At 35.4% G+C, this 16,979-nt stretch overlaps 1 protein-coding gene and 1 long non-coding RNA gene across 3 annotated transcripts; both read left to right on the plus strand.

The window, feature by feature from the left end:
- Nucleotides 1–1,775: 1,775 nt before the first annotated feature.
- Nucleotides 1,776–5,071, plus strand: LOC128195931 (uncharacterized). 2 transcript variants are annotated; one of them, XR_008247859.1, is made up of 5 exons: nt 1,776–2,062; nt 2,921–3,122; nt 3,293–3,437; nt 3,572–3,676; nt 4,631–5,071. It is a non-coding gene; the product is annotated as an uncharacterized LOC128195931 (long non-coding RNA). The 2 variants fall into 2 exon arrangements; XR_008247860.1 differs by having other exon boundaries at nt 3,298–3,437.
- Nucleotides 5,072–9,377: 4,306 nt separating this feature from the next.
- Nucleotides 9,378–10,198, plus strand: LOC108325406 (phytochrome A-associated F-box protein). Its single transcript, XM_017558475.2, has one exon. The coding sequence runs from the start codon at nt 9,428–9,430 to the stop codon at nt 10,112–10,114; it is 687 nt and encodes a 228-aa protein (XP_017413964.1). The 5' UTR covers nt 9,378–9,427; the 3' UTR covers nt 10,115–10,198.
- Nucleotides 10,199–16,979: the final 6,781 nt, after the last annotated feature.

Below are 16,979 nucleotides of genomic sequence, written 5' to 3' on the forward strand. Positions count from 1 at the left end.
TAAAAATTCATCCAATCAGTAGATTTGAATTTAAAATCTATCCATAATTAATATTTCAAATATTTATATAGATATCAAAATTCGATTATTGAAAAATCAAATTTTCAACTGTGTTACTTTTATAATTTCTTTTTTGAAATTTTTTTCATTTTCTTTTAAATAAAAATAATAATAAAAATTTTCTTTTTTAACTTTCCAAAATAATAAAATTATATATTTAAAATATACTTATAATTAAAAAATTATTTTAAATAAGTTTTTATAAAATCAATATTTATACATTTATATTTAATTAAAAAGATATTAAATATCATGTAAATTTTGAAAATTATTGAACTTGTAAAGTAAATAAAAGAAATAACTAAAAAAACATTAAAACTGAATTAATATAGTTTGGGGGCTAGCCCCATCCTAACCCTACCCCAACCCACTTTATGTGGGGCTTTAAGGGTTGGGGCTTTTAAAAAGCCCCCTATTAAGGGGGCTAGAAAATTGGGGCTTGATTTTAGAAGGGGTTAGGGTCAACCCATGGGCCAGGGGCTCAAATGACACCTCTAGGTATGATGATTCTAAAACACAACACCTATTCAATTTAATGCATAACGCCTCGCCATAAAAAAAATATAGCTTAGCTCAAGTTAACAGCGTCTAGCGTCTGGGACAACTTAACGGATAGGGTAAAATTGACTCAATTTTATAAATATTATGACCCAATTGAGACAATTTGAAATATGAGGACCCAACTGAAATGCACATACAAATATAAGGACCATTCAAGGATTTAAACCTTTATTTTAAGTTTATTTCACTTGAGATGTGTGTGTGAGGACCTTGTGCCTACAAACACAAAAAAGTTAAATAAGTCATATATTTAATTTTTTAGTCTCCACAAATAAAATTTTAAATCAATTTTAACCTTACGTACATAAGTTTAAAAAAAATTTAAATTATATGTGTAGGACTTAGAAACATAAAATAAAACATATAATGATTAAAGAAGATGTTTTACAATTATTGGAATGAAATGAATATTTAATTCTATTTTTATTACAATGAGACATTAAACTATAGGAAGTTATCTTGAGGAGTGAAAGTAATAGAGTATGGATATTTACGATCAAACTAAAATGAAAGCTTGAAAAAGCTGGTTTAGAATTAAGTTAAAGGTAATTAATTTTATAAAAATAATAATAGTAACCATTAGAGATGACAAAAATACTTGTATTTTTTGTAAATATTTATAAATAAAAATTTACGACGAATAATTGATAGTATTTGTATATGTTAAAATATCCTTATTTTTTCTTTACTGTTCCATCAATGTTCTTTAACTTCTTTTGTGTTTGTAGGCACAAGTTCCTTTCTCACACGCATCTCACTCACGCATCTCATTCAGTAATTACTTGTGCCATAACGTCTTTGACTGTTTCTCTCTCTTTATGATAAACGTTTCAATAATTTTTTTATTCTAGTGATACTGATTATAATTTTCTACATACGGGATTTCTTTTAGAAAATTTGGTTAGTAAGTTCATTTCTAACTGATAATCTAACTAGTAGCTTCTAACTAATAAGTTAGCTAATAGTTATATATTTTAAACTGATAAACTACCTTATTATTAGGGCTGGGCATAGTTAATTAAAAAAACTTAAACTATAGTTTATCTGTACTGTTTTAAACCTAAAAAACTTAAACTAATTTTACTTAAAACTAATTATACTTGTTAATAGTTCAGTTTAAAAAAAACTGAACTGCTTATATTCTAATACAGTTAACTGTGTTTCAGTTTTCCCAAATTATTTTTCTCAATCACAGATTCTCTCAAAATTAGGTTTTCTTTTCCTTTTCTCCATCACAATTTTCACGCTTTCGCTTGCCGCCTCGAAGGTTTCCGAAGGTTCGTCCCTTCCCGTTCGTCAAAGGTTCGCTCGCCGCCGTTGAAGGTTCTCGAAGGTTCGTTGCCGTTGAAGACTCGCTGTAGTCAAAGACTCGCCGTCGTCGAAGACTTGCTACATTTGAAGGCTTTGGCGCACTGTTGTCGAAGACTCGCCCTCGTCAAAGGTTTGTTTACCAAGTTGCTGTGAACTTTTGGTGTGAACCCTAGCTGCTGTGAATTTTCATTAAAACTCTAAGAACTTAGAATAAGGGTATAATTAGAATTTTAATTATAGGCTAAAGGCTATGTGTCTTTAACCTTTGCTGCTAGGTTCAGTGGTTCTTGAATTCAGGGATGTGTGGTGGGTGAGTGGGGTAGTGGGATAGTATTGTAGTCGGAAAGCATGTGATAATTTGAAGGTGAGATAGGGTAAGATTTAAGGTATGTGATTAATTGCAAGGTGGTGAAAAGAGATTAGGAAAGTGACAAGGAGATTATACATGGTTGGTTGCATAAATGATAGGGTCCAGGATTTGAGAAATTTCCTTCAGTCGGGCAGCCTTTTGTCAATTTGTATATGGAGTGTACAATAAGGGCGGACGCAACAGTGATGGCAGTAGCCAGCCAAAGCTGAACATTGAGTGGTGCTAGGAAACATATAAAAAAGTCAACAAATTCATTGTCATTCAAATAGGATTCTTTTAATCATGATCTTCTAAAGAGGGCCATTTATTTTTAAAGATAAAATAACAAACCTTAACCTGTTGAAAAGGAATTATATGTCAATATTGCATATCTATATATAATAAATCATACATGTATCGAAATATACGTAGTTTTTATTTTTTAATAAAATCTTGAAATTATATACAGTTACTTTTCTCATCAGTATTTACCAAAAATTGATAGATAAACAAACCAAATCCTTACATTAGATTTTGTAAGAACATGAATGAAACTTAATAATGAAGTTGTACCTCCAACAAATTTACAATTTCAAACAAATTTCACTCATTGTGTTAAGAAGTACATGTTTTTTTCAGCCTTGCATGTGCTATTACTTCCACAGCACGTGGCCTATATCCCCTCCAAATCTAAGGTGTACCTCAGGTCAAATTGGAGTAGAAGTGCTATCCACAGTTCCAGGTTTCAAACCAAAACCAAGGAATCCACAGTTTAAAAGTATAGGTTGATATAGACATTTAGACATTACTGAAGCACGCGTGAAGATCTTGTCATCTCAAGGTACCCTGTATTCATATTCATCAATTATAGGCCTTAGGAGACTTTACTTCATGGAAAATATTTAGCTTTTCCTATCAGCAGCACTCTGATGCATGAATCAATTTCATATACGTACTTTAATTCTGTTTAACATATGGTGGCACACTCGTGTGCGTGGCCTGATATTGAAGCATAGATTGAGGGGCCAGAGTGTGGAAATTGTAGTGGCTGGAATGAAAGTACAGGAAGCAGTGATGGGAAATAGAAAAATGGTATTGAGCATTAAATTTGTCTAACCAGCTATAACAATTTTGAGAGAGAATGGAATTTATTCAGGTGAATAGAAATGTGTGTATTTTGTATTTGTTATAATTAGCTTCAAAATATAGTATTTTTATATATAGTCCAGTATTATGTATTTGTTATAATCAAACTACTAAGCGTGACCTTTTATCCTTATCTGCTGATAGGTTCAAAATGGTGGTGACCACTCAGGGTTTGACAACTGCTATTCCAAGTAGCCTTTGACAATTTCTTGAGCCTCTCAGGGTTGCTTTTTCTGTGTTCTGCATCATGTACGTATTAATCTTTGTATTGCAATAGGCGTAATATTCTTCCTCATATCATTTTCTAGGATCAGTATCTTAACTTTCATTTGAGGGTATCTTTGATTTTGAATTATAAGTTTCAACAGACTGATTTATTTTTATTCAAAAGATTATCTTGGACATGATTCAATAACTGACTTCAACATTTTAACTCCACGACTATGATGTCTATGTTTGCAGATATTCTCAGTAGATAGAAAACATTTTTGGAAGTAATTAATAAGTATACATTAGCATTCTGTCTCTTTCAGTATTTTGTAAATTGAGCATGATTTACGCAACTTAGTGGAGTGGAGAGGACCTCTTTTTTTATTTTGAAATGTGAATCACATATGCCGGCCACCTTGAACACACCCCATGTTCCATTGAATTCCAAAGACAGTGAAATGATGGGTATAGGGAATGAAAACAGGCAGTGCCTTAAGGCAAAGGGAATTAGATTCATTAAGATTAAAAAACGATACAGATTTAAAAATAGAAGAATTGTAATTCTTGTATTTGTTAGAATCACTTTGTTGTTTTTGTAATTCTTTATGTTGGAAATTACTTTTGCTAACATTCTTGGACCTTTTCTTGTCTTTATACTGAAATTGTGTCCTTAGCAAATGATCTACGTTCATTATTCATTATTCATGTGTTTCAAATGTGTTTCAATGAATGTTGTAGTTCTCAATCTCATAGTCTCTAAATCATATGTTTCTTCAATGGCTACAACCACGTGGTCAAAACTTCATATAGATGGCTACCTATCAAGTAGTAATATATTTTAATATTTATAAACTCTGAATTTGTTTTCAGAGTTTATCACAACACTTTCATCAATGTAGTGATGTGATTTCTGAATTTTTTTTCAGACCCTATATCATCATCATCATTTAGATAAATTTACCTTTTGTTTGATTGAACTCTTAATTAATGTAGTGACGTGAATGTCAGAAACGGTAGAAACCCTCACACCAAATACTTCTAGAATGGATCATTTACCTTCTTATATCGATTCATCGTCAATTGAGAATAGTAAAGGTCGATCAGATGTGTGGGGACATTTTACTAAACAAAACCCTTATTCTGAGAAGAAGGCTAAATGCAATTATTGTGGTGATTTGATTAAATATTTGGCTGGAACAAGCGGGATGAGGAATCATTTGACGAGATGCAAAGAAAATCCTAATAAAGAAGCATTCAAAAGGCAAAGGCTTTTATCATCAACTACAGAAGTTAGTGTTAGCCCTTCACCAACTATTTCTAAATTTGACCAAAATGCATCTCGAATGAAGTTGGTGAAGATGTTTGTGAAGTCCGAGCTTCCTTTTCGATTTGTGGAAAATGAGGACTTCCGTGACTTTGTATGGTCCTTGCAACCACGATTTGAAGTCCTATCCCGCACTACATTGAGGCGTGAAATGTGGGAACTCTATGAAGAGGAAAAAGCAAAGTTGAAAATGTTTCTATCAAAGCAGTGTGAGAGGGTTTGTTTAACTACAGACACATGGACTTCAATCCAAAACCTAAATTACATGAGTTTAACAGCTCACTTTATTGATAATGATTGGAAACTTCAAAAGAAAATTTTGAATTTTTCTCAAACAACGGGACATTCAGGGGAGCTCATTGCTAAACATGTTGAGGCTTGTTTGAATAATTGGGAGTTGAAGCGAGTCCTTAGCATCACTGTAGATAATGCTACAGCAAATGATGTTGGGGTCCAGTACCTCAAAAGAAGGATGTTATCATGGAATTGTCTCGTCTTAAGGGGAGAATATGTTCATATGCGTTGTTGTGCTCATATATTAAGTTTAATTGTGAAGGAGGGCTTAAAAGAAATCAAAGATTCAATTTCAAAAATCCGAAGCGCAGTTAAATATGTGAAATCTTCTCCTGCTAGATTTGCTAGATTCAAGGCATGTGTTGAACAAGAGGGAATTTCTTACAAAGGTATTGTTTGTCTTGATGTTGAAGCAAGGTGGAATTCAACTTACTTAATGTTAGAGGCAAGCTTGAAGTACAAAGATGCCTTTGTCTTGCTAGATATGCAAGATAAGAAATTTAGTGTTGAAATGGCCAAAAGTAATGGTGGTGTGCCATTAGAAGAGGATTGGGAATATGCAAGGTCTATTCTACCATTTTTAAAGATGTTTTATGACTCTACCCTACGCATTTCTGGTTCTTCTTATGTCACCAGTCATATGTATATGAAGGAGGTGTTTGGAATTGGTAAAAGGATTCAACAATATTCTGAGAGTAGTGATTTGAGCATAAAATTGATGGCAATGAGGATGAAGGGCAAGTATGAAAAATATTGGGGAAATCCTAATGGAATTAATATCTTATTATTGATTGCTGTTGTGCTTGACCCTAGGAGTAAGTTGGATTTTGTTAATTACTTCATTGACTACCTCTTTGAATCTAGTATGGCCAATGAATTGAAATCAAAATTATTGTCATCTTTAAAAACACTTTATGAACAATATCAAGGTATTGAGGAGGGTTCTCAAAGTAGCCAACAAGAATCTCATCTAGATGATGATGATGATGATGATCCTCATGGCATGAGTTTCTACCTAAGAGCTACAGGACGTAGATTTGATTATATATCAGAGCTTGATAAATATTTGAGAGAGGATCCTGAACCTTATATGAAGTCAGTTGAGCTTGATATTTTACATTGGTGGAAAGTCAACTCGACTAGATTTCCTATCCTTGCAAACATGGCTCGAGAGGTGTTAGCCATTCCTATCTCTACCGTAGCATCAGAGTGTGCATTCAGTACAGGAGGAAGAGTGGTTAGTCCTTATCGTAGTTGCCTAACGCCTAAAATAGTGGAAGTGCTTGTTTGCACACAAGATTGGTTAAAAGGAACACCTTTCTCTATACTTTTTGACGAGGATCCTAAAGAACTTGATAAATTTGAGCAAGGTGAGATTATATGACAAATTTATATATTTTTTAATTTATATTTTACGTGTTAAAAAATGATTAAATATTTTATTTTATTTTTGTAGAGATAACATCTCAAGATGAAGTGGGACCTTCAAGTGCTGCTATTAATTTGGATGATTGAAAATCAAAAAGAAGCATTGATGTAAGTCCTCGAGCTTAATGTAAGGCTATTGAAGATGCTATTCTTGAGCTTGAACTTAATGACTATTGTGTCTTGTTCTCCATCCACGGTTGTGTATAGAGAAAATTAGTATTTGTAGAGTTTGTTAATTTATGGATCACAAGTTGTTTTCCCTAACAATGGTTTTATGAAGTTTTTAATTCTTTACTCCATCTTCAATAGAGATTTGCAATTACTGTCAGTATGCTACATTTTCATGGCCATATTGTTATAAGATATTGTGATAATTTTTCAGGAATATTATGATTTATTTTAAAAATGTGTCTCTAATACTTTTTCTTTGGTTTAATTATATGCAATAGATGGGAGAAAATGGCTATGGCTCTATATCCTGGTATACCACACAAGCTATATGGAGGGTTAGTATTTGCAGTAGGAATTTCATTTCAATTTGATTTCTGGCTTGAGTCACTGAGCAACACTTTTGACAGCATACTGATATATTCATTTTCATGTAAAAGTGATTACAGCAACGTTTTGTTTTACTGTATATTGAGTTTGAAGGCAATTAAACTTTTGTGAGGACTGTTTTGGTTTTTAGATGATTGATGGCTTTTTTGGTTCACAATAATAGCTTATTTCATTCAGTTATGGAGAGAGCTTTTGAAGAATACGTGATTTTTAACCAAACATACTACAACTTGAATATCCATGTCTGTATTCACTTGTTATTCAATAACTTCGGGAAAAAAATTGAATTTTGTGCTGAGATTATTTTCTGTATTACAGTAAACTTTAGTTGTATGAAATCATTGATATTCCCAGTTTAGATTATCTTCCCACATTCTCATTATCTGGGAAGGGAGGCATATGGTACCTCATCATGTGGGTGTCCCTTTTCTCTTTCTTCAATTTTAATGTTTGACTAGTAATTTCAATTTGTAGCAGAAAACTAGCTCTGTTGTAATCCTTGATTTTTAAATTGTAGTTAACTGAACTGTTTTGTAGTTAACTGAACTAAAAAATAGTTTAGTTCAGTTTTTTTGAACTGTTTTTTAGTTCAGTTCAGTTTTTTAAAACTATTTTATAGTTAATTGTAATAGATTTATAGTGCAGTGCAAATAGTGCAGTTTGCCCACCCCTACTTATTATATTAGAAATGTTTGTTCAATTATATGAAATAATATTAAATAACATATAAACTATAAATTATAGATTAATTGAAGTAGTTTGTATATAAATTATAAACTTTTAAAATAAATTATTTTAATATTCTTATCTCAGGCAGATGAAATAATATAAAATAAAATATTAATTAGAAGTATTTTGAAACGTATAAATTATAAATTCTTAAAATAAATTATTCTAATATTTTATCTTTTTATTTTATTTTAATCAAAACAATTTATAAATTAGCCAAAAGAGCTGATTTATTCATCCTATAAAGACAATAAAATTTATTATTATACTTTGTAACATAAATGCTAAACTACTAATAATAACCAATATAAAATAAAGAAAAATCATCTCACGAAAACTAGGTCATAAACCTCCTTTGATCCATTACTTTAATTAAACTTAAATAACTTTTAAAAAAGTTATAGAAATAAAGTTTATTAAATTAATCACCAATATATTTCAATTTCCAACCATTAGTTATTTTTCTTCTATAAATTTCAACCAATTAGTTTACTTGTAAATATTCATGATTTTTAATTGATTAAATTGCAACTTATTATCTTTTTAAAAGCTAACTATTAAACTGTAATTATAAATACCTTATCAATTTTATATATCATATGTTTCCTTTATTTCAGTTTTATTGGCAACATTTATTTAATAAAACCCCTAAACAATAGAAAAATATGAGTATAGCAGCCAGCTGTCTATGCACATACCAACTGCAGCTACTTGTATTTTCATTGGTGCCCAAGGAGAGAAAAATAAAGAGTAACACACACTTTAACATTTATTTAACACAAAGTATTAAATAAAAAAAGAATCACAAAATATTATAGTAATTGTTTTTCCATCAGTAAGAGATTTGCAAAGAATAAAAATGGACGTTATGAATGTTAAAAAAAAAGGTAATTGGCATGATAATGGAGAAATAATGTAGTTAAAGAAAAGTCTCTGGCATTTATTTCATCATTAAATAAGATAGTTAAAATGTGTGTTTATTAATGCTATGTAACAATTAATGCGTTATTCTTTTCTTTCTTACTCGAAGAGAGAGAAAAAAATGGGTCTCGTGTTTACAGGATTAGGAGAGAGAAAAAAAAATACAGATTTCTTTATCAAGTGAGTTAACTTCGTTTTTCCCTTAATTAGTACAAAATTAACATAATAGATTTGATTAATGTAAATTATAAAGTAATTGATATTTTTTCGAAAGTAAAGACAGAATTGAGACTTAATAATCAAACTAGGAAGAAAAGAAACAATTAACCAACTTTTAACTATTTAATTAATTATTTTAAATTATACTTTATATATGAATGGGAATGATTAAATCTATTTTGAAAGAACTTAAAAAATATAAAAGAAAAAAAACCATGAACACGTGCGAAATCCAGTGGTATTTTGTATTGTATAAATGGTAGAAATCTCCATCTGAATAGAAAGACTGAGTTGTGGTCGCTGAAAACCAAGCTTCAATGGAGGAGGACAGTGGTTTCTCAATGCTAAACGACGACATCGTGCTCGTGGTTTTCGCGAAGCTGGAAGACGATCCACGTCACTGGGCTCGCGTGGCCTGCGTCTGCACAAGATTTTCTTCTCTCATTCGCCACTTCTGCTGGAAGACTAAGTGTTCCCAAACCCTCCCTTCACTCCTCTCTGATTCCCCCGCCACCTGCGCCTCCCTCCTCAAGCTCGCCGTCTGCTGCCCCGGCCTCCGCCACGCCGGCATCGCCGCTGATCGGGACGCCTCAAAAAACCCCAAGACCTGCCGGAAACCGCATTTGGCTCGCGGGAATTGGGATCTGAGGAGGGAGCAGGGCTGCAAGCTTCTGGCGCGACAGTTCCGCGATGATTGCTTGTACCTCTGTGACTGGCCTGGCTGCGTCCACCCCCACAAGAAGCGCAAGTACATGCTCTTCAGAGGGATTTTCAAGGACTTCAAAACTACCCGCGTTTGGACAAGCCTCGACGGTGATAAAAGAAAGAAACTTCCCGTGGAGTGTGCGTTTTGCACGAGCCGATACACTTGGGACCTCCACTCTGCTTTCTGTCTCAGACGAGGTTTCGGGTACCAAATTGACGGGGAACCTGTTGTTCGAGCTTATGTTTGTGAAAACGGTCATGTCTCCGGCGCTTGGACCGATGTCCCCTTGTTCTCTTGATTATCTTTTTTTGCTTTCTTCTGCTTCTCAACATGCTGCTTTTGTTATTTCTTTCAATAGATACAAAAATATTAGGAGACATAACTGAAATTTTATTATGACGAACAAAATTCGGTCCTTAATCCCGCTTCTTGAGCGATTTGGGATTATCACGGCCCTATGTCTTTGAATCTTGTGGTTAGACTGAATAATTATGTTTGGAATACTTAGATCTTATTATTTTTTTCAAATTTTGTTACTTTTTCTAATTTCAGTCATTGTGGTGGAAAAGGGTTTGTAGAGATGTGTTCAGGATCTTCATTTTGATTGCTTTTATGTACATCAGAGTTCACTGTTTTTGTCTGCGAATGCGATCATAGGTATTTCAAAATCGGTTCTTCCTGCTAATTTTGTTTGGACTGTCAGGTTGTGACAAATGGTGTCACCAAAACGAATGTCTTCTTAAATTGTAAGGAAAAAATAGGGTAGATTTGTTTTTTCTTCATACTCTCTGATAAGATGAATGTAATTTCTAATGGTGTGATTGTATAGTTCTTCATCCTGGCTTTGCAACTTCATGTTCACTCTTGTGTGAATTTAAAGATCAACTTTGGTGCATAACAAACAGAGTTTGTGAAAAATTTCTCTTAAGAAACCGGCATACATGATAAGTTGGAAGAAGCATATTGACCGTACAGCAGCAGAAGAAGAAAATTAGTGAAAGAGGTATTCTGCTCTTTCATACTGAGATATAGTGTGTATACGAATATAATAACGAATCCTGTAGAAAAACATACACAGTAATGTTCGAGTTCAACACTACTCCAGTTTGCACTTCATCACTGACCAAATGACATTATATTTCGAGGTTGGCAGCACTGTGAATAATAATTTAGTTTGTCTTGTCACAATACAACTCAACTGTACTACTGAAGTCACATGCAACATTGAATCTCACAATATTCAGCCTGTACAGTGGATTTGGAAACTGTTTGTTTGTTCTTTCTTAGCATTCCAAGATAGCAAGTGTTTCGGGTGGAGGGTGTTCATCGAGCACTTCTTTGACACTTTCTTTTATGTTTTAGGTTATCTTGGACACATTTAGTCAAGTTTTTTTCAAGTTTTCCCCAAATTGTATGGTCATGTATTTATTAAAGGCATTCTCACATTCAAGTCAAGTGAGTAATTTAATCAAGTGAGTAATTTAATCGATTAGTACTCAAAGTAAAATTTTAAATTTGTAATAAATACAATCATCTACTTTTTACTTTAATTTGTATTTATAGATTTCAAGTTGGATTTATGATTAACAACGTTGTAATCACAGCCCAACATTTAATAAATAGGACTAACTAGTAAAAAACAAGGTTTTAAACGTGCTATATACGCCTCGGTTTTACTGAAATCAAAGCATATACGGTGACATTTTCGTAGTTATAGCGAAAATATATGTCTCGGTTGTACAAAAACCGATGCCTAAAGGGGGCTACTACCTTAGTTATGTGAACAACCGAGACAGAAAACCCTACCACCCACCTACCAAGCGGCCTTTTCAACTGCCAGGCTTTTTGAAATAGGGTTACTACCTCAGTTCTTTGGCCAACTGAGGCAGAAAACCTTGCAACACTTATGGAAATGGTACTTTTGATCTGACAGCCTTTTTGATATAGGGCTACTGCCTTGGTTCTTTGACCAACCGAGGTAGTAAAGGTTGACAAAATGCATCTGGAACGTTCTATGCACTGACAACCCCTCATTTAAGACAGGCCCTATGACATCGATTGCCTTCGAACTGAAGCAATATGCTGCTTATGCTTCGGTTTTGGAGCTAAACGAGGCATATAGTTATAAACAATTTTATTTTTTTTAAATTTATAAGGGGTTTACGCCTCGGTTAAGTGGAGAATTGAGGTACTAAAGGTGTTATTACCTCAGTTAAGTGGAGAACCGAGACAATAGCCTATTTAAATTCTAGCAATCGTGAAAACTCTTTCATTGTTCATCTTCTCGCCCTTTCCCCGCGACAGAAACGCTCTCCCACTCTTTCTCTGCTTCCATCGTCGCTGGAACCCTTCTCAGGCGTTCTTCTTCCTCAAGCGCACAACAACCACCATTCTTCTTCTTCCCCCGCACCGGAACCCTTCTCTTCGCCGCCGTTGCACCATTAACTGTCGTCATCTCGGCTTCTCTGCATTGTCACCACCGGCAAGTGTTGTACGCCACTTCGTCCACCACGTTTATCCCTTCGCTTGACGCTTCTTCTTGGTGCGTGGTAAGTTCTTGGACCCCCTCCATTTTTATTTTTGTATTTGATAGTAAATTAATTAGTGATAGGAATGACAATGATAAAATTTGTGTATATTTATTTTGAATCAGGATAGGTTTTGTGCAATGTTGAATGAAATGTGTTTGTATTAAATTGCTTAATTATGATAATTGTTGTATAATTTTGAATTAGGGATATAGAAGTTAGGGGAATAAAATTTTGAATTGTTTTTATTAAATTTGTTGATAATGTAAATGAGTTGATAATGTAGATGAGTTGATTTAGAAATTAGGATATACTATTAGGAATATAGAAATTAAGGAATACAATTTTTAATTGTTTGTATTAAATTGGTTGAAAGTAGAGTTCGAGATATTGCCTTAGTTCAGGGGAAACCGAGGCGAAAGGTCATTAAAAAAAAATTAAAAAAAGTAAAAACCCTACTGCTTTGGTTATGTTTGAACCGAGGCAAAAATCTATCTCTTTTTGCCTTGGTGCACAACCGAAGCAAAAAGAGGTAAACTTTTTATCGTACTTATATATACCTCGGTTCAGGAATAGCTGTCTATAAACGATAATAATCGTTATCGTTTTCTTTGATTGCACTAGTGACTTACCAATAAACTTAATAAGAGATTGTACTTAGAGTTGATTAGGGTTATGAACCGGCCGACCAACTGTCTGTAAACCTAGACTGTAGGGTCATATGGTGCATCAAGGAATCAAGAAAAAATTAATCTAAAGCGGACCTTCAAGAGTCCAAGTATCTAACTTAATTTGCAATTTTTATTCTCTAGTTACAGGGTAAAACAAGCCTCTTCCACGACTTCCCTTTAGAAACCAAATCACTCTACGGCAACGGCATTATAATGTGTCACTGTAGGTCTGAACAAAAAAACTGAGTTGTTTTGCAAATTGTTCAAATCCAATGGGCAAATATATTAGTGAAAAGGGCAAAACAGAGAATTCAGAGAGTGGAGGGGTAAAACAGAGAAAACGCACCCTTTCAGTGTTTGATTAAAACACCCGTGTTCGTAGCAAGAGAGAGAAAACGTGTAAGAGAGTTTTCTAGAAAGAGAGAGATCAGAGAATGAAAATGGAGGAGCTCAGCTAGGGCACACGAAGATGAAGATGATCAGAGAGTTGAGAGAAAAACGGAAAGCATGCACACACACAAGGTACTGAATAACATCTAAACTGTATTTCTGTTTCAACTTTGCTTTTATACTGTTCTGATACATTGAACCTGAACTGTTTTTGTTTATTCTAACACTCCTCCTAAACAAAAACGTTTAATCGAACAAAAACTAGATTTTATTGATGAAAAACACTTGTTTCACCGATTCAATCGGTGAAAATTCTTCTCCTGTGATTCTGAGCCTTTTGGACCGATTAAAATCGGTATAAACACTCTCTCTGTAGTATGCGAGCACTTTTCACCGATTAAACTCGGAGAAAACTCTTCCTAGGATGATCTCCTCCTCTCCGGCGGAAACCCTAGGTTTTCGCCGTCCTTCTGGTGCGATCCTCACTGATCTCAGCTCGCATCATCCCAATCTGCTTTCTGAGTGACTGAAAACGCTCACTTTTGAGTGCTTTGGTGAGTATATCTGCTAGTTGGTCTTCGGATCTGCAGTGTACTACATCCAGTCTACCACTACTGACTTGTTCTCTGATGTAGTGAAATCGGGTCTCGATATGCTTGCTCCTGCCGTGAGATGCAGGGTGCTTAGCAAGATCTATGGCTGACTTGTTATCAACAAGCAACCTCACTCTTCCAGTTAGCTCGATTTTCAACCCTTCCAATAGGAATCCCAGCCAAGTTGCTTGACAAGTAGCTTCACAGGCAGCTATGTATTCTGCCTCACATGATGACAAGACAACCACTGGTTCCTTTCTTGAACTCCATGAAATTGGTGTTCCTCCCATGAAGAAGATGTAACCAGCAGTACTCTTCCTATCTTCCTTATCACCACACCAGTCTGCATCTGAGTAAGAAGTGATTTGCACTTCTTCCCCAGTCTCTCCTCTTCCCAACAGTATTCCATAAGAGTGAGTGCCTTGCAAATATCTTAGAATGCGTTTGACAGCATTCAAGTGTGACAATCTGGGGCATTCCATGTATCTGCTCACCACTCCAACACTGTAACTCAAGTCAGGTCTTGTGTTACAGAGGTATCTCAAACTCCCAACTATGCTTCTATAAGCTGTTGGATCTACAGCTTCTTCATCTGGTTCCTTCTCTAGTTTCAACCCCACTTCAGCTGGGGTATTAGCAGCATTACAGTCAACCATTTCAAACCTTTTTAGTAAGTCTAGAACATATCTGGACTGATGCATCACAATTCCACTTTCAGTCTCAGTAAATTCTATCCCAAGGAAATAGCTGAGCTTTCCCAAGTCACTCATCTCAAACTCACTCAGCATTTGAAGTTTGAAATCTGAAATCAACTCCTCACAGCTCCCAGTAACTAATAGGTCATCAACATATAGGCATACAATTAACTTCTCCTGTCTGCCACTATGTTGGCAGCTCTTCACATACAACCCGTGTTCTGATACACACTTCTCAAAGCCAATACTGCTCATGAACCTATCAATTCTCTGGTTCCAAGCTCTTGGAGCCTGTTTAAGCCCATAGAGAGCCTTTCTCAGCCTGTACACCTTGTCATGCTGCCCTTTAACCTCAAATCCCAGTGGCTGTACAACATACACTTCCTCTTCCAGCCTTCCATTTAGAAAGGCTGACTTCACATCCAACTGGTGTAGGGACCAGTGAAATTTAGTAGCTAGAGACACCACCAACCTGATTGTCTCTACCCTGGCCACAGGAGCAAAAACTTCACCATAATCAACTCCAGCCTTTTGTAGAAAACCCTTAGCAACCAGCCTTGCCTTGTGCCTTACAACAACACCTTGTGGGTTTATTTTTGACTTATAAACCCACTTTAATGCTATGGGCCTCTTATTAGATGGCAGATCAACCAACTCCCAGGTCTGATTTCTCTCTATAGAGTCAATCTCTTCCTGCATTGCCTTATACCACCTTTCATCCTTCACTGCATCATCAAATTCAACTGGTTCTGCTTCTGCTATTAGAGCAAAGTGAACAAAGTTCCCTTCTGATGTGAGTGTTGCCTCATAGGATAAGTCATAGTCTCTTAGATGTGCTGGCAGTTGTGAAACTCTTGATGACCTTCTCCTGCTGTCATCTCTTCTCTCCCTTGTCTCCACTGTTTCCATTGTTTCCTCTCCAGCAGTGACATCTTCCAGATTAATGGTTGATGCTTCCTGCTCACTTGTCTCCCACTGCCATACTCCAGCTTCATCCACTACAACATCTCTACTGATGCAAACTGCTCCTCCTATAGGATTATACAGTTTGTAACCTCCAGTGGCATTGTACCCAACCAAAATCAGTGGCACTCCCTTGTCATCCAGCTTCTTTCTCAACTGGTCAGGTATATGCTTGTAGCATATAGATCCAAAAATTTTTAGATGCTTAACATCTGGTTTCACCCCTGTCCAAGCTTCCTCGGGTGTCAAACCATTTAGTCTCTTTGTTGGAGACAGATTAAGGACATATGTGGCTGTCAACACAGCCTCTCCCCACAGAAAATTAGGCAACCTTTTACTCTTCAGCATGCACCTAACCATATTTAATATGGTTCTGTTTTTCCTCTCTGCTGCACCATTGTGCTGTGGTGTATAAGGAGGGGTGACTTCATGCACTAACCCTTCCTTTTCACACAACTCTTTAAACTCAGTGGAGGTATACTCTCCTCCTCCATCTGTCCTCAACACCTTAATCTTCTTCTCACACTGCCTCTCAACAAGAGATTTAAATTTCACAAATGTCTGCAGCACCTCCCCCTTTCTCCTAATCAAATAGACCCAACATTTCCTGGTCCAGTCATCAATAAAAAGTAGGAAATACCTGCTGCCTCCAGGTGTTTCTACTTGGATAGGGCCACACACATCTGAATATACCACTCCTAATTTTTCTGTTGACTTCTGGGGTAGGATTTTTTGAAAACTGCCCCTGGTCTGCTTACATTGAACACACTCCTTGCACACTGTTTCAGGAATTTCCACTGTAGGCAAGCCACTCACCATATTTTTCTGGCTTAACAGTGACAAATCTCTGAAATTTAGGTGTCCAAATCTGAGATGCCATAGCCATTCTTCTCTGTTTTCTGTTGCAGTAAAACAGTGGTGTTTTACTGCACTCATTACCACCCGAAAAGTCCTGTTTTGTGACAGCTGAGCCTGCACAACCATCTTCTTATGCTGATTGAAAATGCTGAGACAATTATTCTCCATTTTCATCACATATCCCTTCTGTAACAGCTGTCCCAAGCTTAGCAGATTTGTTTTCAGCCCTGGTACACACAGTACCTCTTCAATTATCACTTCTTTCCCTCCTGTATCTCTCAGAACAACTCTCCCAGATCCTTCTGCAGTCAAACTTCTGTCATCTGCAAACCGGATCTTCCCTTGTGAAGCTCCTTGCATTTTCACAAACCAATCCTTCCTCCCTGTCATATGGGTAGAGCAGCCAGAATCCAAATACCATGTTGTGTTCTCTGGCTGCTCCTCTCCTGTGTTGGCCATCAACAT

This window comes from Vigna angularis, chromosome 3, assembly GCF_016808095.1.
Source record: "Vigna angularis cultivar LongXiaoDou No.4 chromosome 3, ASM1680809v1, whole genome shotgun sequence".
NCBI classification, from domain to species: domain Eukaryota; kingdom Viridiplantae; phylum Streptophyta; class Magnoliopsida; order Fabales; family Fabaceae; genus Vigna; species Vigna angularis.